The sequence below is a fragment of the Lolium perenne genome, chromosome 1 (genome assembly GCF_019359855.2).
Source record: "Lolium perenne isolate Kyuss_39 chromosome 1, Kyuss_2.0, whole genome shotgun sequence".
NCBI classification, from domain to species: Eukaryota; Viridiplantae; Streptophyta; class Magnoliopsida; order Poales; family Poaceae; genus Lolium; species Lolium perenne.
This window is the reverse complement of record NC_067244.2, coordinates 8,380,509-8,403,749: the sequence shown is the minus strand read 5'-3', so window position 1 is coordinate 8,403,749 and position 23,241 is coordinate 8,380,509. Positions and strand designations below refer to the sequence as shown.

General features: G+C 48.0%; 1 protein-coding gene and 2 long non-coding RNA genes across 5 annotated transcripts; 2 read left to right on the top strand and 1 right to left on the bottom strand.

Annotated features, from left to right (window-relative positions):
• Positions 1-1,195: 1,195 nt before the first annotated feature.
• LOC127342617 (kinetochore protein SPC25 homolog) lies at positions 1,196-22,121 on the top strand. 2 transcript variants are annotated; one of them, XM_051368617.2, is made up of 7 exons: positions 1,196-1,492; positions 1,643-1,708; positions 1,824-1,970; positions 2,140-2,256; positions 2,334-2,507; positions 20,924-21,135; positions 21,805-22,121. In XM_051368617.2, exons 1-7 carry the CDS (start codon positions 1,327-1,329, stop codon positions 21,814-21,816), a joined length of 894 nt encoding a protein of 297 aa, XP_051224577.1. In that variant the 5' UTR covers positions 1,196-1,326; the 3' UTR covers positions 21,817-22,121. The 2 variants fall into 2 exon arrangements, with proteins under 2 accessions (XP_051224577.1, XP_051224564.1); XM_051368604.2 differs by lacking the exons at positions 20,924-21,135; positions 21,805-22,121 and adding exons at positions 2,815-3,029; positions 3,700-4,016 and having other exon boundaries at positions 1,202-1,492.
• LOC127342674 (uncharacterized) lies at positions 7,750-10,224 on the bottom strand. 2 transcript variants are annotated; one of them, XR_011751603.1, is made up of 4 exons: positions 9,926-10,224; positions 9,626-9,773; positions 8,355-8,652; positions 7,750-8,103 (listed from the first exon to the last, which is right to left on the bottom strand). It is a non-coding gene; the product is annotated as an uncharacterized lncRNA (long non-coding RNA). The 2 variants fall into 2 exon arrangements; XR_007876828.2 differs by having other exon boundaries at positions 9,626-10,222.
• LOC127342684 (uncharacterized) lies at positions 15,538-17,524 on the top strand. The gene is made up of 2 exons (XR_007876834.2): positions 15,538-15,821; positions 16,439-17,524. It is a non-coding gene; the product is annotated as an uncharacterized lncRNA (long non-coding RNA).
• Positions 22,122-23,241: the final 1,120 nt, after the last annotated feature.

Genomic DNA, 23,241 nt, shown 5'->3' with positions numbered 1-23,241 from the left:
CCCCGAAATAGATATTGTTAGTGAAAAATCCAAGCAAGAACCAACCCCGAAATAAATATGTGATGGGCAAGTAAAGTACCAGTTTTTCCTCTTCCGCAACAGTCCAGTCAAGCCTCTTTGCATGCGGTGGTACGATTGTTTCCGCGGCATTGGACTCAGAGCTTGGAGCGGGAGCTTCAGAAGGTGGGGGGGTACGGACCATATGGCGCGTATGGATACGGAGGTGGAGGGTATGAACCGTACGACGGTGGTGGGTACGGAGGTACAGTGCCACTCCCGCTACCTGTAGGTGGAGCAGTTGGAGGTGGTTGGGGATATGGATACGGAGGCGGAGGGTATGAACCATATGGCGCCGGAGGTGGAGCGTATGGGCCATATGGCCCCGGAGGTGGTGTGCCGGAGGAGTATAAAACTCGGGGAAGCGGCGAAGAACCGACATTGGTGCGACCATGTGTCGGAGAGACACCATCGAGGTCTATTGGTGACCCGTCGTGGATCAGATCCGTGAACATGGTGCAATCTGGTGGAGTCCAACCGGACATGGTGGAGAAGATTTGAGAGAGGGAAGGTGATGAATGGAGATGAAATGGGTGTGGAGTGAGTGAAACCATATGGGGGGTATTTACAGGGGGTGGGGATGAAATTTAGGGTTTTTTGAACCAGCAACGGCTACCCAACGGCTAGCTGACGTGGACGAATCAGAGTGCGCCACGTCAGCTAGCCGTTACACACTACCGCCCCTCTCTCGCCCGCTCTCGCCCGCCTCTAGCCCGCCTACCGCCCGCCTAACGCCCGCTCTCGCTTCGCTCTCGCCGCCCGCTCTCGCTTGCCAACGCCTGCCGCCTCGCTCCCGCCGCTCTCGCCTCGCTCTCGCCTCCAACGCGGGCGTTAGCCGGCGGGAGCGGGCGATAGCGCCGAGCGCCCCCGCCGTCGCCTGCCACTCCCGTCTCGCCCCTCTCCCGCCTGCCTCTCGCCCCGTCGCGGGCGGTATCGCCCCGCCAAACGCCCGCCTTGGCACCAGCCTTAGAGATGTTCCTAAAATTAGATATCTTTTTTTCCTTTTGCAATCACATTTTAATGGGTCACTTGTGCCCTAGAAAAATCTTTGCCCAGGTTTGACTAGCCTACGCATGTCACTGACTAGTGGGCCCTGGATTAGAATGTGAAAGCCAGCAGCTTAAACCCAGGGAGGGGCAGAACTGTAAATAGCACAGAAACAGAAGAAGCGAGTAGAGGGGCAAACACGAGTTCCCATTCCGCCGCCGCTGATCGATCTCAGCGCCGGCGGCGCCTCGCCGGCTGCGACTCGTGCGCCCGCTCGAGGAGATGGCAGCAGCGGGGCCGGAGTCGGAGATGCAGGTGGACTTGGCGGCGCAGGGGGCGGCTTGCGAGCGGCAGATCGCCGCCGACCGGGACCCCTCCGCCTGGGCGGCCTTCCGCGCCGGCCTACAATCCGCCCGCTCCGGCGCCCACCAAACTTTCTCGCGCAAAGGCACGCCCCCTCCTCCCTCCCTCTGTCCCCTTTTCAACCGGCGCCGCCGAATGCGGGCGATTTCCGCTCGCCGAATGAAATTCTGCAAATTTGCGGCTTTTCCCCTCTGAATCTGATTGGTGAGGTTTTCTTCTCCGTGTCGCATCGCAGGGGACCTCGCCGGGCTCCAGAGGCAGCTCCGCGACCTGGAGGCTGACCTAGCGCAAACCCTGTCCCGTAAGCGCATACCCTGAGCTCTGCACATTTCTTTCACCTGATGCTGCACGCCGTCCTTTCTGCGTTTACCTGTGAGTTCCTGGATGATTGGTCATGGCGAAATCAACTTTTGCAGTTAAAATCGCCAAGGAGAGGAAATGCGAGCGCATTAGGGAGTCGATCTCGGCCTCGGCTGCCGCAGGCGAGCAGCTCAGGAACATGGTCGCCGACCAGAGGAACAGGAGAGTCCAGCATGCCGCCGTCGTATCACATGCGCTCCAGGGTAATCTTTGATATTGTTAGTTGCAATTTGGGGGGGGGAGTTAGCGCTGCCGTGGTACATATATACTGTTGAAACAGTGTAGCTTTATATCTGTCGTCCCACTAATTCCCCCTTGATTGAACTGTGCCTACATAGACCGTACATTGACGAAGTACACGTACCGTGGCAGCTGTCGAGGCTCTCGAAACGAAGAACAGTGAAGACGGACAGTGGAGGGAAGATATAGACAAAGTTCTTTCATGGTACCAACAGTTTGCCGGCTTCCAGGTTGTCGAGGAAGTAGGAGGTAACCGATAAATTTTAGTGCCGTGCTGAAGGAAAATCACGTTGTTTCCTCCTCACAATCACGCTGTTTCCCTCCAGGTGTGAGATTCATCTTTGACAAAGTTGACTCGCAAGCTCCCGAGAAGGAGTTCTCGATGGTCTTAAACTTTGACAAAGACTCCGAGGAACTGCTCAAGGATTTGAACCTCGCTAACGATCTACCCAAGTTTGTAAGAATCACCCGAGAAAGGATCCAGGCTGCTTCGATGAACGGTACCCAATATTTAGTTTTTTGCCGAGCATAAGTTCATAAACATCTCACATCAGGGCAACAAACAATCTGCATGCATGTCCACCCTTTACTGTTGTGTGTTAGTAAGCTTAAACATGCATGTTTCCTCCCAGTAACCATGTGTACATAGGCGACTCTTTGATTTTGGTGTTTGAGGATTGCTGAAATCAGATGTAGATGTTCTGAATGATCCATCACGTACAAGATTGGGTTTTGTATGCTCTCCTGAACCGTGCACATAAGCTTTCATCTTTAAAATCTTTGATTTCGATTACTTTGATTCCACAGGGACTCTTCCGGTAAGCACAACTTTTTGTCCAGATGCTTCCCCTCTACCAGTCTCATCTCCACCGATGATGTCAGTTGATTCTAGTAGCAGAAATGATGCTGATCAAAGCCACTCCCAAAGTAAGAACAAGAAGAGGGCTCTTCCTGCTAAGAGAAGAGCTTCTGCCTTGTCGGCAGCATCTCCTGGCTCTGTGCGTCGCTCCCCACGTTTGCCGGTAACTTGTCTCATCTCTTCTACATATGTTTCAAGTTTCTGTGTAGATGAATCACTAGCAGAGTACTTCCCTGTAAACTGATTTAGTAATGATTTCTCGCTAAATGTCAAAGCACCCCAAAACTTGGTATGACCATTGTGAATTGACGGAGCTAGGTAAAATTGACGAAGCTAGATTAGATAGTGCTGGTTTTCCAACTTTCATTGGGGTCAGCTAACCCCAGTGCCCTCATGCCATCTTCATTTGTACATTTGAGGCTAGGCGATGATTTTCAGTTACCACTGGGTTAGTATCCTGTCGCAGCAAAAATGGCAATCTATGGCAGTAACTGTATGTTGCGTTATATTTTAAATTATACTGTAGACTAGCCAACCATTGTTATTTTCAATTATACTGTAGACTAGCCAACCAATGTTATTTTCAGTGAATGTGCAACATTTACTTTTTTTATAGTAGAAAATCCATCGAGAAATGGGAATTGCATTCACAGATCGTACTCTTCAACACCCCACGCTGCATTTCCGTTCAGTTCAGCCAACGAGCATGCACTCTATTTTGAGCGGTGTTATGCAAAGCCCACACGACATATTCACGGAGGAAAACAGGCGAGTCCTCAAGGATGAATAGCTTAAGAGAAATAACTCTTTTTTTTTGCATCGCCTTTGCTCAGGGAAACATGTGAGTCCTCAGAGGAAGCAGACCCTGACCCCGGAACACTAAGCCCTGACTGATGACTGTGTCTCCTGCTCTTGCTGCCCTGAGTAAACACGATCATACATTGTCCAGTCCCCTTTAACTAACGCAAATGACTGGCTTGGAGAAATATGCAGATTTCTTTTGTTGTCATAGTCGATTGTTTTGAACAAACATTTGTTAAGTTTGTTGTTGCGTTGTGATCGTAAAACTCTGGGCATGCACGAAGGTTGATGTACTTCTGTATGTGGTTTATGATATGCAATGTATGTATTGCTGAGCTGTTGAGTACTAGTCCCTATGTGCAGATTAGTAGAAGTTTTAGCTTCATCTAAGTCAAACCTATTTAAATTTGATCAAGCTTGTGGAAAATGCTGCTAATACATTTGATATTACATATATTTTATGATGAAACTAATTTGATCAACACACCAGTCAAGCTTACCACTACTGTTGTGCCAATGATTCGTGTACTGTGCTTGTGCACTATTCCCTTCTTTGAGGTGTCACTTGTGGAGAAGATGGATTTCTAGTTGTGGTGTTTGGTCTGTTGCTACAAGGTGGACTTTTATTTTCTGTAATTTTTTTTAGCTATGTGTATCTGTATTGTCGTTAGGGCGCGGCGTTGTTGCAGAGGTGGTTGTATATGATATTTGCATGATATTGATATATTCTCTTTATCAAAAATAATAATTTGTGTAGAGTCTACGAGGGTGTAAATGTAAGTTCACGCCAACCAAACATAGTAGTTCTCTTCACTTTGTCAAGAATTGGGAAGTTAACATGCAAGTAGAATGGTCAAATGGTAAGTAAAAGACATGATTGATTGGCAATTCATGAATGACCTGCCAAACACATAAATATCCCATGCTCACAGCGTGTTTTGCTAAGATGAGTTAACAAAGACTATAGCGGAAATTCAATTCGGCTCCCGGGTGCGTATGCTCCCTCTACCAAAAAATTATATTTCGAAATGTCGAAAAATTTGGATAAAAAATTCTACATGTACATCTCCATAATATACGTGTGTTCGTCAAGTTTCACGAAAAAACAATATTTTGTGTGGTCTATATAAAAAAGAGAAAGTTTATCTTGTGAAAACATTATTTTTAGCACTGAATTTTGTCTTTTTTACACACGTCACATGATAAGTTGATTTTTTACGAAACGACTTTGTGAGCATGTAGCACGTGAAGATGTACGTGCGAACTTTTAGTTTCAAATTTTTTAAAAATTTAAAATATATGTAAGATACATTTTAAAATATAGGGAGCATACGCACCCATGTTTCAAAACACCGCTCCCAGACTATAGATGTATAGAAGCCCTATATAGACCCCTCGCTTAGGATGTCAACAAAGTGAATGATGATATCAGCCTACCTCTAGCTTCGGCCTACCTAAAATATTAGAGGAAAACAAAAAAATATCATCGCCCATGGAAATGGAATTAGAGCTCTTGTTTGGTATCCCTCCACAGTGGCGGACGCAGGAAAGAATTGGAAGGGGGGCACACCTCCAAATTTTTTTTTTTTTGCGTCCCCCCAAAATGTGAAAAAATTGCCTAATAAAGTAATGAACAGTATATAAGACAAATTTATTGTCAAAATTGAAGTTCAATATATATATTAAATATGCACGATTATAATCATATGTTTGTTTCTCAAAAAGTAGCGCAATTTGGCTATTCCTCTTCGTTTCTAGTTTTCTACACAATTGATACATTGAAACATTAGAAATTTAGCAATTTTATGCGTTCTTCATCACTCAAACACTCTGACATGCTTGTATTTAACGGACAGAGTCACATAGAACAGAACAGACAAACAGAGAAAATCAGAAAATAGTTGAATAGGAGCTCACTTCTGGTTCTGGTCGCGGCCAGGTCGTTTGCTCGTCGGCCAGTGGCTCGGCGGTAAGATCAGGTCCGACGGTCAGTGCGTCGCTGCGCCGCTGCAACGGCCGAGCGGCGGGGCTGGGACGCGGTGAGGCCGTGAGGGCAGAGCTGCAGAGAGGGCGGGCCGCGGGTGGCGCCGGGCGGACAGCCGGACTGGGCAGAGACGCAGAGTCGAGGGCGGGCGGCGGCGGCGCCGGGGCCGCGGCAGCCAGGGCGGCGGTCAGGGAGCGGCCGCGGCAGCCAGGGCGGCGGTCAGGGAGCGGCCGCGCGGGGAATCGCGTGACTGGAGAGGAGACCGCAGCCTCGTGACCTCGACTGGACGACCTCTGCTCCAATCTGGGCTAATCGCTTAATCAGGCCTTTTTCCATGGGGTATCATTTTGGGCCGGCAGAATTTCTGGGTGGGCCACGGCCCCCCGGCCCCCCCGCTGCGTCCGCCCATGTCCCTCCATTATGCTAGATAAGCCCTTACATATACCGAGCCCGGCCCGCCCATCTGGCACCGGAGAGGATTACGACAGGGCGACCCCCTTTCGCCGCAGCTTTTCGTCCTGGGCGTCGACGCCCTCGGCCGCCTCGTCCAGCGCGCGATCAGTGCGGGCATCCTGCACCAGCTGCACCCACGGCGACGCATCCCGGCGTTTTCGCTATATGCCGACGACGTAGTGCTGTTTTGCTGCCCCACGATGGAAGACGTGACCGCCATGCGTGAGATCCTGCGGCCTTTTGGCCGCGCGTCCGGGCTCCAGGTCAACTACGCTAAGAGCTCGGCCACGCTCATTCGCTGCGACGAGGAAACCGCAGCGCCGGTGCTGCATGAGCTCGGCTGCCCCACGTTCGGCCTGCCGCTCACCTACCTCGGCATACCGCTGACTCTGCGGAGACCAATGGCTGCACAGCTGCAACCTCTGGTTGAACGCGCTGCTGCTGGCCTCCCCACCTGGAAGGCGAAGCTCATGACCAAGGCTGGGCGAGCAACGCTGATCAAGGCGGTGATCAGCGCCATTCCCATCCACCACCAGCTTGTGCTTGGACTTCCCAAGAAAACGCTAAAACTCATCGACAAGATCAAAAGGGGATTCCTGTGGGAGGGAAAGAAGGAAGCAAAAGGTGGCAACTGCCACGTCAATTGGAGCCGCGTCTGCAGGCCCATCTCGTATGGCGGCCTGGGCATATCGGACATGGAGCGGACGGGCCTTGCGCTGCGACTTCGCTGGCCCTGGCTCTCCCGCACAGACGATCGCCGTGCGTGGAGCGACCTGGACCTACAGTTCACGCCTGAGGAACGAGCGCTGTTCTTTGCCTCCACCACCATGACGGTTGGGAATGGCCGCGACGCACTCTTCTGGGAAGACATGTGGATCGACGGCCGCGCCGTCCGTGAGATCGCGCCCAGCCTCTACGGTTGCATCCCCAAGCGCCGTCGCAAGGTTAGGACGGTCGCCCAAGGGCTGCTTGGAAACGCCTGGGCTCAGGACATCCACGGCCTCCTTGGCGTGCACGAGATTGGCCAATACCTGGCGCTCTGGGCGGCCGTTTCGCGCACAACGCTTGGCATGGAGCCCGATAGGCTGGTCTGGAAGTGGACTGCCAGTGGTACCTACACCGCCAAGTCTTGCTATCTTGCGCAATTCCATGGCTCCACTGCCTCCAGCTCTTGGAAGCTTACTTGGAAGACGTGGGCGCCGCCGCGGGTTAGGTTTTTCACTTGGCTTGCCGGCATGGATCGCTGCTGGACTGCCCAACGCCTTGCGGCCTCTAGCACCATCCTCGCTGCCTCCTCTGCGACCAGATGCCTGAGACCATGCACCATCTCATCCTCGCCTGCCCCTTCTCGCGACAGGTTTGGCACGAGGTGCTAGCTCGCCTCCGCATGACCTGCCAGCCGCCGGACAACAACGACGCCTCCCTCGATGAGTGGTGGCGCAAGGCCAGGCAGATGACCCCTAAGCCTATGTGCAAAGGGCTGGACTCCTTCACCCTGCTGACGCCTTGGATGCTCTGGAAGCACCGCAATTCTTGCGTGTTTGACAGAACCCAGCCCTCAGTGCACGACTTGGTTCAGGAGATCTTCGAAGAGGCTGATCTTTGGGCTAGGGTTTTCTCGAAAAAAAAACAACATTTCCACATCCATACCACATCAATCAATGATTAGCACAATACCGGCCCACCAATCACAATACCCACTCACACAACACATAATATTTTCCATTGAACCAAACGACAGTAAATACAAAATATGCAGGTGCAATGAGTGGATACTACCTGCACCACTCCAACATGTAGCTAGACAAGAGGGTGAGCCACAACCAGCACCGGCAGCTCTTGCAACCGAAACCGAAGCGAGTCCAGGCATTTTCCACATCAACGAATCGAACCACACCGGATCTAACCGAACATGAAATTGGTAGCTCACCTTGCGGATCATGTGCTGCTACTCGTTTTGGAGACTCTCCAGGCTGCCGTTGCCGGCAATGGCGAAACCCTGGGGGTACAAAGAAACTCGGATCAGATCACGTACTAGTACGAAATCAATCGACAGCCTCTGACGCTGGCAGGCGCTGGAGAAAGAGAAGCCCCTATTCCTACAACTAAGAAGTCAGAAGCGCAGCTACCAACCAGTAAGAGATTGTGCAGCGTTGACGATTAAGATTTCTCTGTTTGACGGCTCGTCCTAACAGTCAAGTCAGGTGCTCTACCGAATTAAGGGGTGAGAGGTAATCTAAAAGCTGCTACCTTTGAAGCCGACGCTGACTAGCCCTGGAAAGGTGGCATCTCTAGGATGAGCATGTCAACCTCCTGGTCACCAGTGTCCCGCGGCTGCGTGCAGCTCCCTCGTCGACGTGCACGACGCAGACCAGTGTGATCGACGGAGCCATGTGGCGCTGCCGAATCGATGCACGGCTCGTCAACGAGCAGGCCAGTCGCGCCACCATAGCTTTGCTGTATGCACGGCGCCTCCTCTATCGTCTGCGAGGATGGGGTGTAGCTTGGGAGGAGGGGCGGTGTGGGAAGCCGCCGGCAGCTTGTCAACCTAGTGCAGGGGGAAATAATTTACATCATCGACAATATTGATAAAGTACTAACTGAGAATTTCAATAGACATGCGGCAACAATTTATCTTTGTAGATGCACTCTATATTTCGGCAATTAACTACTTCATCAAGCACTTTCAAATGCAAACAAGTCTAGTTCATTGAGAAAATTTCAGTAATTCAAACAGGTGCAGTTCGGGTAATGAAACTAGCAGTAGATCATTGGTAAATTAAAACAAGTCTAGATCATTCCTGGTAAGTAAATCATGCACTGAGCAAGAGTAGAAAAAAATTGTTTGCAAGTAAAAAAAACAAATGATTTGGTTGTAAGTGCAGTTCCAGAACCTTATGTTAGCTGGGAAAACAAATGGTACTACTCTAAATAGGATAGCAGTAGCAGGGAATCCAGAATCTCATGTTAAATCGATTCTTTCATTTTGCAGCGACTTAATTATGATCATTTGATGGTTGGAAAACGACACTGAGATCAGTACGCCAGTTACGACACATTCTATATACGTTTGAAAATCGTCGGAGAAGAATCAACCTTACACCTTAATTGGTTTCGCTTAATAATCTGTAGCGTATCGCATATACAGTAGTGCTATGGAAAGGTCAGTTGCTAGCTCTTGCAAGATAGACATGAAACTTCACTCCGGCACGGCGCACTCTCTTGGCGACAATGGCCGTGACCTCCTAGGCCCCTTAATCCAAAGAAACAAGTCGGTATGCTTCTCGAAGTGAACAACTAACAACAACAGAAACTTAAGCTAATTGATCGACCTAAGAACATATTAAGAAGAAGAAAAAATATTGAGGCGAACAAAACCCAAATCAGGTGAACTGCACAGACACTAGAACACGAGGCATGAACAGTTACCGGTGGTTAACATGACATTAACACATAATACTATATCTTGCATACTTTTCCAAGAATTCAAGGCAACTTGAGGACTTGGGCACCGTACAAACCTAGTGTAGATGATCCAAGGGATAGCTTCTCCAAGCTCTTCTTGGAAGACGGTGGTGACCTGCAGACCTTGTTGTTGTCCAGCTACTCCCCAAGGATGGCTGCAGCTCCCGACATATCTCATTGGAGGCATGCCGCTCCCCACGTCGGCTGGAGATGCGGAGGAGAGGGTGGGGGAGCGGAGGAATGGAGCGACAACGGTGGGGGACAGAGAAGGTCGAATCAGATCAACTATACTAGTACCAAATCTTGTCGTCGAATCAGCTGCTCTACCGAAGCAAGGACGGAGAGGGACCTGCTACCTTTGAATCCGACGTCGACAAACCCATGGACGGCGGCGTATCCGGGACGAGCAGCCCGACCTCCTGGTCCCCGCGGCTGCGTGCAGCACCGCACCGCGCTCCCTCGTCCACGCGCACGACGCAGACCGGCTTGATCGACGGAGCCGCGCGCGCCGTCGAATCGACGCACGCGGCGTCGGCAATCAGGCCAGTCGCGCCGCCAGGGTGGCTGCTGCGCGGCGCCTCCTCTTTCCTCTGCAAGGATGGGGCGGCGCTTGGAAGGAGGGGATGCCGGCGGCGGCTTGTCGATTTGGAGAGAGCGATGGGGATTGACCCAGTCCAGAATATATACTACTCCGTCCGTAGTAGAATGGATTTTCATTTCGTTTTCTCTGTTTTTTTGGGACATATTTGGACGTTGGATCTTCTGAGCGGTTGAGATCGCTGATCCGTGTGAGGCAAACTTTATCTTGTCATTGGCCATACGGAGTGTCCCGATTAGCAGCAATTATTAATGGCATGCAAGATTAATTTTTCCCGACTAACAATGCACCCGCTGGTTTCTCGCACGCCATTGGCTATTGCTTTGTCTCCCAGCAATAATAACCACTATGGAGGATCCATCTCACGGAAATACTATATTGTCACGATTTTCAAGTAAGCCAAATTTATTGCTGAATGGAATCCTAACAACTCCCTCCATATTTGAAGGAGATGGTTCAATGAAACGGCCGTCATTAATTACCCGATCATCTCGGAAATTCTATTTAGGCTCCCGCTCAGCCCCAACTATTTTGGCTCTCTACTTTGAAAATTATAGAGGCGTGTGATGAAAGTAAGTCGAAAAACAGAGTTCGGTCTCCCGAATTGGTTTGTTTCGACGTTTTGAGTCGCGTCGCAGAATAGAAATCGACAAAGTGAACCGAAAAACGGAAATTAAAAGTCGTGGGAAATCTTGCTGCGATGATCATTGCGAATTGAAAGGATTTCTCGCTTCGATCGAGCTACATTGCAACATAATTTATATTATAAACCAAAATACTTAACTAACCCTAATCCGCCGCGCTAATTTGACCCTAAAAACTAGAAATTAGCCCCGAGATTGTCACCCGGGCTTTGCTAGCGACCGAGGAGGGGTTTTCGGTCGCTGGCGGCGCCTACGCGAGGACAAGCGCAACCACCTCTACTGACGTCGCTCCCGACGAGGTCCCGCAGGTGAGCGGCGGCCTGTCTCCCTCGTCGCCGTCGTTGCCGTCGCCGCGCGGTGGAAGAGCCGGCAGCGGCGAGCTGCACTCGTCGACTTCCCCCTTGCCCATCTCCGACTGTGCAGTCCGGCGCGCGAACTGGCGCGGCCACTTGCGGGCCGCCCACTTCCAAGCGGCGTCGGAGCGCGACCGCCTAGTGCGGTCCCCCGGAGGACACGGTGGCGACTTTCCGTCGCCGATTCGCCCCCCTCCCCTACCGACGCATCTTAAGCGCCCCATTGCGGTGGGAGGGGTGGTGGCGGAGGAGCGGAGAAGTCGACTCCGGCGAAGTAATTCCTCCCCGGAGGTGGAGAGTCAATGCGGTGGAGCGGCGGCAGGAGCGGCGGGGGAGTAGGGTTTTGGAACCCAACTCCCCACCGCGGCCTGTATTTATACAGTTCGACGCTCCACTTTCTCGGGCCCCCGAACTTCTAATACGGGCCGGCCCACCGATTCGGGTGCTGTTCTGCGCATATTTCAGCCCGAACCCGTAAATCCGCCGGAAAAATTCGGTTCCAGCGAGATTTACGGGCTTTGTTAGAGATGCTCTTAGGAGCACGTGCTAGAGCCAACTCTCGCTCTAATAGTAGCTATATAGTAGCTTGCACGTACTCCTTTCTTGTAGGAATAATGCCTATGACCTAATCAAAAGCATATGGATTCACCTAGTACTCGAGCTACACAAACTCTAGAAGCTCTAGTGGTTAGGGTTAGACGACACGGGAGGCAACAAAAACCGCACCACCACTCGCTCTCTCCCTCCCAGCCCACCCCCGCCCCATTCGCCGCCGCCGAAGGTCACACATGGCAAAGCATTAGCGGTGACGGCGGCGGGGTCTCTCCCGTGGGCGGCAAACTTTTTCCCTTGAGGGGGAGTTCTTTGCGGAATGGATGGCGCGTGGGCGAGGCTTCTTCTCGCCGGTGGTGTGCATGTTGCAGCGGAGTCGAGATAGAGGTTCCCCACGATCTTCGAGTCGGTGACGCTCATGGAGAAGGGAAGGTACCCATCGTACCCTGGCACCGGATCCCCACCTCCGAGTCAACGCGAGTAATGAAAATGTTAAGGCTTTGTCTTGTTCCCTTAGTGCACCAGATAGATTCCACATATACAACTGGCTATTGCCTCCGACCCATGATGTGTGCTAGCTTTTAATCAATGGGCTGACCTACGGGAAGATATACCAAAACAATTGGACGAGCTTGTCGTCATAAAGAAAATTAGGAGAGTAAATAGAAACTCGGAGTCTTGCGTCTGGATATGCATCCTCATACGCCACTGGAACTGCGTCCTCCTCTGGATCAGCATTACGTATACTCCTACACAAGGGTGGGCATTCGGTTTTAACCGAAATTTAGGTTCGGTTTTTGCGGTTTTTGAACAAATTCGGTTTTCAAAAATGGTAACCGAAATTGGCATGAAAATTTAGGAAACCGAAGATTCGGTTAACCGAAAAATTCGGTTCGATTTTCGGTTAAAACCGAATGAACCTACTCACTTGAACAAATAGTAGGCATCACCGAAGAAAGCAAATAGTGATTGACATATCAACACAAAAAGCATCAACTGCGCAAGAAATCGACAAATGAGCACCAATCATGGAGGGATGCTTTTTGGTAGGCTGCGGCACTTGTGGTACAGGTGCATCACTCGTGAGCGATTAAAAGGGGTAGCTAAGACTTCGAGCGACGTGTTCTTTTATGCAGGCTTCACGCTATATTCAGAAAAAGCTAGTACATCAAAGACCAAAGTCATACATTGAATGAACAATTTTTGGAACATCAAACGCAATTGGGCTTCTATGGAATGATCGGTTTATGCACAAATTGATGAGGTTACTCAATTCGGTCTTGTTCGGTTGGTGGGGCTAAAAACCGAATTCTACCAAATTTAATTCGGTTAGTATAAATCGAAACAAAAAAAATAGCGGTTAATGGAAAAAACCGAGATTTCGGTTAGTTCGGTTTCGGCTTCGGTTCGGTTTTCGGTTTCACGGTTTTTATGCCAACCCTGATGCACAACAGTGAGAACAATTCAAACTGCAAATCCATTAAAATTGGAGTGGTCAAGTTAAGTGCAAGTGAAATTCAAAACAAGGGCCTTCCTATAAAGTTGGAATTTTACCACGGCGACTTCAAACATGGTGTCTTTCGTCAACTTATTTGCCCAAAATCTAGCAAAAGGAAATGCGGGAATATCCAAAACCAGAACATGTATTCCATTGAACTCACTTGAGATTATGCTTAGTTTCAAACCAATAGTTAAATGATACACCATTGCATGTGATAATACTTATATCCAGGTATGTCTAGTAGATACTGCCATATGCAACTACAGACGACTTAGATTTATTAAAAATTCAAGAAATTTCTCGATGTAAATGCACACATGCACTTCCCGACATATTTTTTGTTGCAACTATGACGACATGAATACCACATCGAAACAAGCATGTGGAAATTTTGAGGCAGTCTATGGCTATGAAAAACCTGAATAAAACAAAAGGTAACATCACGGGAAGGAAACTAAGCTCACATAAAAAATCCACATTGCCATCTAATCTAAGCATAGGGGATCTCAATCACAGGAACATTTACCAATTTTGTCATAGGTAGACATGCTAACTGAAGAAAACAATGTGAGCAAAGTGAAAACGCGTTTTCATACCACCATGGAGAGTCTCTCCGTGCTCTCGACATTCTTCTTGCTAAGAAGATGTTGCTTACCTCCATCACCCTGAACCGCTTCACCAATGGTTTAGTGACAGACACAAAAGAGGAACAAAATCAAGAAACACCAAATGCAACTGATGGACTTGTAAGAACAAATGCATAGGCCAAGAGGGACCAATAGGAACCCTTACCATCTTTCGTGATGATGGCGATGGAGCAGGGCCGCCGGGGAGAGCGCAGTAGTGGTGGTGACTACCAAACGACATGCCAGATCAATGGGGCGGCGCTCATGGATGCATGCATAATCGCAAGGCCGTGGCTATTGGGCGGCCCAGTGCTGCCTCTATCCTCGTGGGAGCGAGGATCCGACGTGTTCGACCTTGCGACCCAGGATCAGGCCTTGCTGACATCGGGTCTAGCGATTCGTCGTTGGCTTGGACCAAAAAGGCCATCCTTTTTAAAGGAGGGGGCTCAGTGATCCGATGGAAGGTGGAAGGAGCGCGGTGATGCAAGGGATGGTGGCGCGATGAGCCAAGGGAGCATGGTGGCAAAGGCGAAGGAAGCGCAATGACGAGGTGAGGGCAGGCGAGGTGGAGCATAGAGAGGGAGTGCAGGTGCAACGCGGGTGAGGTCACGAGGTTGAGCGTGAGGGTGGAGTGCGGTTTGAAGGAGAAAAATCTCGAGGCCGTGGGGGTGGCACTGCTTCATGAATATGACTATCCAAGAGGAAGATTGTGAACTTACAGTGCAAAACTACCACTCCGAGGCCATCAACCCAAGAAGTTGTTCTCTTTATTTTTGTTTTTCCCATGTTGATTTTAGCACATATTATAAATTAGACAAAGAGTAGGGTTACATGAAATCACCACTTTGAAGTAAAATCTAGGGTAGGGGTAAGAATCTCGGGAGCCATGAAATAGGATTATGACGTTGGGAGTATTAGTTTTGGTTTTTGCTTCGTGATGTTAAGACGGGGATTTCCTTCCTTTTGGATTAAAAGCATAATGTTGTCCTAATGTAGTACACATTGAAACATTATATATGCTTATAATCTAAAGAGGATGCCCTAATGCATGAAAATTGGTCTTGACATTTTTTAAAATATCATGAGGTGACAAGATCATGTCTATTACACACTTTTGGGTTGAACAACTAGGTTTCTACAACTATTGCGGGTCATGTTACAATCTTAGCTAGTGACTTTGTGTCACCGAGATTTTCCGGGAACATCGTCTATCGTTCATACAACCATCACCACTCCCCTGTTCCGGCAAACCAAGGCGCATACGCGCAAACCGTCACACGACAAGAACAATCTCGACATCGTGATTCCATTCGGGCGATAAATCGCTTGACAACCCCGCGATATCAACACATCTACTGAATGAAGTTCAGTTCAAAACTTGTTTGCTCTAGTTTGCCGAGCTCGGTAAGAGATATTTGTACACATTTTTTTAAAAAAAAAATCAAAGATAGAGAGAGACGTACACATATATATATGCATGTACTTGTAGAGAAGGTGCCTATGAAAGTATGAATGCATGCTGTGTGTGTGATTCAATCAAGTCGGTAGTATTTATTTCTAGAAATAAGAGCATTCCCGCGCAGGATTTGGCCAAACGAATTTATTTGGTTTTTGGGCCGAGGCTCGCGCGTTTTGAGCGGAGACGGAGTCCAATAGTCCAATAGGGCTACTGGCCCAGCAGCGGCGTCTCCCATTCCATTGAGCTGCCACCCAGATCGAAGGCGGCCGCCGCTCTTCCCCGTCGACTTCCACCTCCCCTCCGCCGTCCCCTTCTCCATCGGGCCAAGCTCCACCCGCTCCCGAGCCCCACGCACAAGATCGATCTCCGCCGCCATGGTGTTTCCTTGACTGAAACTTTGTTTCTCTGCAGAGGAGCAGCAGTTTCTTTTGGGAGGCGTTCTAGTACTAGAACCGCCGGTACGGCAGCTTCTCCGGCCACATCCGTTGGTGCTACCTTGGGAGGGGCTGCAGTTTTCAGGTACGGGAAGCTCTTACAGTGTTGGTTCAAGACACTCTTTACTCGCGGACTTGGTAAGCTGTATACTGGCTACAGGAACGAGCATATCAATTTGATATGGATTAGTGGGGGCTAGATAGGCTGAAACTGCGATTTCTGTTGAAAGTTGCGTACATTTGGTGGTAGCACTGTCAGCTGTCAGTTTTTATGGATGACTATCTTTGGTTTGACTGTCTGCGTTGGCCACTTCCCTTGAACATTTTAGCACCATCGGTTTACAGCTAGTACTTGTACCCCCTAAACTAGTTTATACGTGGATGGATATCTATGGTAATGGAGCTTTAGTCAGGTTCAGCCAATTATTCAACACTAATTCATTTGGGGTAGTAATACCCTACTAGAATACTGCAAAAAGAAGGATATGCTGCTGCTAGTGAGGCCCTCTTCTCCATGTAATTTCGCTAAACAAAATTTCTTTTTTGATATTGAATTGGTAGGATCTTGCGTGTATGGATGCCAACATGTTTGAGTCAACGAATAATGGTTGTGTGCATAGGCACTAGTATATGCTAAATTGGTTTGATCTTTTGATGTTTTCTCATGCATACGCTGTACTGAGAATCTTGCATATTTTTCAGGTTCAAATCATACTGGAAGAGGAGATGAGGGGTGTGAAGGGGAGGTACCGGGAGGCGGTGTCGGAGGAAGCGTGGTGGCGAACACCATCGGCAACATCCTGAAGTGCAGCGTGGGGGCACTCAGGTGGCTGAGAATCGACTAGTATACTGATTGCAATTGTTCAGTATATGGAGCCTTCCATTTGTTCTTCAAGAATTGATGCATGAATTTGTTCTAGATTAAATGCATGACTTGGTTCAGACCCTTGATTGGACAGGAATTTGCCATGTTCCCTAGCATTGCTTCTTGTTCATGGACAGCAAGTTGTTCTTATGTGAAGATTGAGATAGATCTGATGCGTATTATTTGACCATACTTGAACTTTTGTGTACAATATCATTGCCCTATTATTTTGCAGCCTTTTCGAAATATTTGTATTTGTTTTGCTGATCGTGCTCTGTTTCTTGTACGAGGATAACAAGGAGGACTGAACGACCGTGGTTGCCCCTTCTTTGACTCCATGTGTTTTACGGGGAAGTTTCTAGCTCCTCTGTGTGATTTCCAAGTCTTTTGTAGTCTTTAGACCTCAAATAAGTGTGAAGTTTGAATTGCTTTCTTGGATATAGTGGATGTACTTGCTTCTGTGAAATGAAGCTTGAGTTTATGGCAGGTTTTTCGGTGGCGGCAGCCGTGGCTCACCTCTGGCTGCTTTTGGTCAAGCCGTTCAGGCTTGTGGTGGTGCATCTGGTAGACAAGCAATGTAAGCTCTGAAACGCCGATACTCCATCTGGAAAATTTCTGAGCTTGGCGCCCTCCCAAATGTTTGCCTGATGGCTGTTTGTTGTGTCTGACGCGCGCACCATTTTCAGAAGCTAATGTTTACTGGTTGGTATGTGTTTTTTTGCTTTCGGTTGAAGCATTTGTATACATGTATACAAATGCTTTCTCTTGTCTGTTTTGCTCGTCGTTACGGTCGGGCGTCGCCGCTGCTGCTGCTGGTGCCGTGATGGATTCTTGTTATGTGTTAGAAGGGCGACAGCTTATTGTTGTACAATAATGTAATGATGATGATGTATTCTTTTGAGTATTGTGCGGTGTTTGTTTCATTATTCTTTTCTTTTTTATTTAAAAAGAAATGAAAACGGAAATCACAGGGAGAAGGGAACGTGGCCCATGGCCCATGCATATAACCAAGTCGCCAAGAATTAATACCACTCGTCGAGCCGTTTTGACTCGGCGGAATTGTTTTGAGGTGAAAGAAAACAGGCAAACATGATTTGTACGTTATCAAAGACCACAACTGCTTTATACATAAAAAAAAGGCCACTATTACTTTACGCATGTACATTGAAAAGATGCGATTTTTTGCACCATCCATCTGAAATAGTACTAGTAGAATAGAAGGAAAAGAAAAAGGAGGAGGCCTCGTATAGTCGTATGTATGGATTGATGGCAAACTTGGAAGAAGGTGGAGCTCGGGTCAACGCGCGCTGAAGCGAACCAGTGGGAAAACAATCTGATGAGCGCCTCGAGAACCAGTGGGACAAGAGGACTTCGGACCGGTGGCTGTTGCTTCTTGGGAACGAACGCCGCCCAGGAGAAGAAGCGAGAATATGTGTGGCTGCCATAATCGAGCTTTCCGATTTCCGACGAGCTGTCGAGCCAAAATGGTAAACGATGTAGATTTCCGGCAAATTTTGTCTCGACGCGCGCGATCGTATCTATCCAGCCAAGAATTCCTTTTCCGAACAAATTCTTACGTGCAAGTGAACACTTTAACATGAAGGGAAGATAATTGAAATATGACAATTTTTCAATCAAAACGTGTGTCCTAGAAATTTGCTTTTCAACCAAGATTGGTATGTCAATAATTTAGTGTTACCTTTTATAAAAATTGCGTAAAATTGTTGCATCATTTAGAGCTTGCTTCATTGAACACAACAAAATATTTAAGAAAATCAACCGCACATTAAAATGTGAAAAACTAACAAACACAACAACATAAATTTAAAATTTACATCTTAGCTATGCAGAGGCTGTGTGTAATGCTTGATACTTCGAGTAATAAAACGCCCTTTATCAAAAAAATAAATTTAAAATTTGCAGCATGAAGACAACATCTTGGACATATGCCCAGACCATCACAACATGTCACATGTGTGTGCATATAGCAGAGAAGACACGAGCTTGCAGCAAATAGAAAGACCCTTATGGCTAACATCAAAAATCTCAATTATACTAACTTGTAACTAATCAAATAGGAGGCACCACATTCATTAGTTTGGGGATCACCTACCGCAAGTTCGACTCAACAGAGCCCCAACCAAGCCATGGCAGACAAACATTGGCAAATTTCTCGTTGGCATTCAGGAGCGCATCAGCCCGAGATCTAGCACGAGATATATTTTCTGGTGGGCCAAGATGCTCGTCTAGTGGGCCCATGATGTATGTGGGTCACACAATGGTTAAGTTAACCTAGGATTGTGTAATGATTAGCATTACAGTCTAGTTGCCTTGATGCAAACACCGGCGGAGTATTCTTCAAACTTTCCTGAAGATACCTATATTTTTGAAAGAAATATAGATCTTTTGGCATTTTTTGTTGAGTTAACGGATAGAAACACTCTTTTCATGGAAAATCTTTGGAGTCGCAATCACTCCTTTATATATGTATTTCTTTATATTCCCATTTTTGTGATATTTCAATTGTACATACTTAAAATTAGAGGATATAGATCTTTTGAATTGTTTTGGTGAGTTCACAAATAGAAACACTATTTTCATGGAAAATCTTTTGGAGTTGCAATCACTCCTTTATATATGCATTTCTTTATGTTCCCATTTTTGTTATATTTCACTTGTGCATACTTAACATTACAGATGTTCCTAAAATTATATGTCTTATATGCTTTTGCAATCACATTTTAATGGGTCACTTGTGCCCTAGAAAAATCTTTGTCCAGGTTTGAAAAGCCAGCAGCTTAAACCCAGGGAGGGGCAGAACTGTAAATAGCACGAAACAGAAGAAGCGAGTTCCTATTCCCCCGCCGCTGAACTCTCAGCGCCGGCGGCGCCTCGCTGGCTCAAGGTCCCTGCGCCCGCTCGAGGAGATGGCAGCAGCGGGGTCCGAATCGGAGATGCAGGCGGACTTGGCGGCGCGGCGGGCGGCTTGCGAGCGGCAGGTCGCCGCCGGCCGGGACCCCTCGGCACTGGGCGGCCTTCCGCGCCGGCCTACACTCCGCCCGCTCCGGCGCCCACCAAACTTTCTCGCGCAAAGGCACGCCCCCTCCTCTCTCCCTCTGTCCCTCGATCATCTCAACCGGCGCAGCCGATGTGGGTTTCCCCTCGCCGAATGAAATCCTTCAAATTTGCGGTTTCCCCTCTGATTGGTGAGGTTTCTTCTCCGTGTCGCAGGGGACCTCGCCGGGCTCCAGAAGCAGCTCCGCGACCTGGAGACCGACCTAGCGCAAACCCTGTCCCGTAAGTCTGCACACCTTGGATGCTGCACGCTGTTCTTTCTGCGTGTACCCGTAAGTTCCTGGATGAATTGGTCATGGCGAAATCTGGGTGCCAACCTTTTGCAGTCAAAATCGCCAAGGAGAGGAAGCGCGAGCGCATTATGGAGTCGATCTCAGCCTCGGCTGCCGCAAGCGAGCAGCTCCGGAACACCGTCACCGACCAGACGAACACGAGAGTCCAGCATGCCGCGGTTGTATCGCGCGCGCTCGACGGTAAACTTCGATATTGTTAGTTTGTCATTTGGGGGGGGGGGGGGCGGGGGGGAGTTAGTGCTGCTGTGGTATATATACTGTTGAAACAGTGTAGCTTTATATCTGTCGTCCCACCTTGATTAAATTGTGCCTACAATAGACCATACATTGACGAAGTACACGTACCGTGGCAGCTGTCGAGGCTCTCGAAGCGAAGAACAGCGAAGACGGACAGTGGAGGGAAGATATAGACAAAGCTGTTTCATGGTACCAGCAGTTTGCCGGCTTCCAGGTCGTCGAGGAAGTACAAGGTAACCGATAACTTTTAGTGCTGTGCTGAAGGAAAATCACGTTGTTTCCTCCTGACAATCGTGCTGTTTCCCTCCAGGTGTGAGATTCGTCTTTGACAAAGTTGACTCGCAAGCTCCCGAGAAGGAGTTCTCGATGGTCTTGAACTTTGACAAAGACTCCGAGGAACTGCTCAAGGATTTGAACCTCGCTAACGATCTACCCAAGTTCGTAAGAATCACCCGAGAAAGGATCCAGGCTGCTTCGATGAACGGTACCCAATATTTAGTTTTTTTTTTTGCTGAGCAAACGAGCATAAGTTCATAAACATCTCAAATTCGTGACTCTTTGATTTTGGTGTTTGAGGATTGCTGAAATCAGATGTAGATGTTCGGAATGATCCAGTGCGTTATTTTCACGTACAAGATTGGGTTTTATATGCTCTCATGAACCATGCACATAAGCCATCTTTAAAATCTTTGATTTTGATTACTTTAATTTCCACAGGGACTCTTCCTGTAAGCACAACTGTTTGTCCAGATGCTTCCCCTCTACCAATCTCATCTCCACCGATGATGTCAGATGATTCTAGTAGCAGAAATGACGCTGACCAAAGCCACTCCCAAAGTAGGAACAAGGAGGCTCTTCCTGCTAAGAGAAGAGCTTCTGCATTGTCAGCAGCATCTCCTGGCTCTGTGCGTCGCTCCCCACGTTTTCCGGTAACTTGTTTCATCTCTTCTAGATATGTTTCAAGTTTCTGTGTAGATGAATCACTAGCAGACTACTTCCCTGTAAATTGATTTAGTAAATGATTTCTCGCTGAATGTCGAAGCACCCCAAAACTTGGTATGACCATTGGGAATTGACGGAGCTAGGTAAAAATGACGAAGCTAGATTAGATAGTGCTGGTTTTCCAACTTTCATTGGGGTCAGCTAACCCCAGTGCCCTCATGCCAGCTTCATTTCTACATTTGAGGCTAGGCAATGATTTTCAGTTACCACTGGGTTAGTATCCTGTCACAGCAAAAATGGCAATCTATGGCAGTAACCGTATGTTGCGTTATATTTTAAACTATACTGTAGACTAGCCAACCATTGTTATTTTCAATTATACTGTAGACTAGCCAACCAAGTTATTTTCAGTGAATGTGCAACATTTACTTTCTTTATAGTAGAAAAGCCAGCGAGAAATGGGAATTGCATTCACAGATCGTACTCTTCAACACCCCACGCTGCATTTCCGTTCAGTTCAGCCAACGAGCATGCGCTCTATTTTGAGCCGTGTTATGCAAAGCCCACACGACATATTCACGGAGGGAAAAGGCGAGTCCTCAAAGATGAATAGCTTAAGAGGAATAACTCTTTTTTTTTGCATCGCCTTTGCTCAGGGAAACATGTGAGTCCTCAGAGGAAGCAGACCCTGACCCCGGAACACTAAGCCCTGACTGATGACTGCGTCTCCTGCTCTTGCTGCCCTGAGTAAACACGATCATACATTGTCCAGTCCCCTTTAACTAACGCAAATGACTGGCTTGGAGAAATATGCAGATTTCTTTTGTTGTCATAGTCGATTGTTTCGAACAAACATTTGTTAAGTTTGTTGTTGCGTTGCGATCGTAAAACTCTGGGCATGCACGAAGGTTGATGTACTTCTGTCTGTGGTTTGTGATATGCAATGTATGTATTGCTGAGCTGTTGAGTACTAGTCCCTATGTGCAGATTAGTAGAAGTTTTAGCTTCATCTAAGTCAAACCTATTTAAATTTGATCAAGCTTGTGGAAAATGCTGCTAATACATTTGATATTACATATATTTTATGATGAAACTAATTTGATCAACACACCAGTCAAGCGTACCGCTACTGTTGTGCCAATGATTCGTGTACTGCGCTTGTGCACTATTCCCTTCTTTGAGGTGTCACTTGTGGAGAAGATGGATTTCTAGTTGTGGTGTTTGGTCCCAACCGATCATAGTAGTTCTCTTCACTTTGGTAAGAATTGGGAAGTTGACATGCAAGTTGAATGGTCAAATGATAAATAGAAAAGACATGATTGATTGGCAATTCATGAATGACCTGCCAAACACATATCCCATGCTCACAGCGTGTTTTGCTAACATGAGTTAACAAAGACTATATAGATGTATAGAAGCCCTATATATACCCCTCACTTAGGATGTCAACAAAGTGAATGATGATATCAGACTTGCCTACCTCTAGCTTCGGCCTACCTAAGATATTAGAGGAAAACAAAAAAATATCGTCGCCCATGGAAATGGAATTAGAGCTCTTTTTTGGTATCCCTCCATTATGCTAGACAAGGATGTAGATATAATCGATGAGTAGGACAGTGGAAATAAGAGGATGTAGATATAATCGATGAGTAGGACAGTGGAAATAGAAGGATTTGTTGGATCGTACTAGTGCATGGGCAGACTAATCGTGGGCAGACTAATCGTGGGATTACGTATGCGTACACACCCCGGCCGCAATTGCGCGCGGTCGGTCCATCCCATTAACGACTCTCTCTCGCCACCAAGCCAGAAATCAAACGATGAATCGCAGATCAAAAATACTACCTTTCCCCGCAATAAAATGACTCGGTCGCAGGCCTCGCGCGCGCCGAAATATACGCGCTCAACACAATCACGGCCAGCCGGCCATTAACTATCCGTCGCATCGATCGCATGCATCATCCCCTCCGGACTCTAAACCGCCCGCCTACGTCTCACCGGCGTTTGCTTTGTAATCTGCGACGACGTCTCCGCTCCACACGCACTCCACGTCACCGATCCGTGCACTCAACCATCTCCGCCGTTCATCCCGG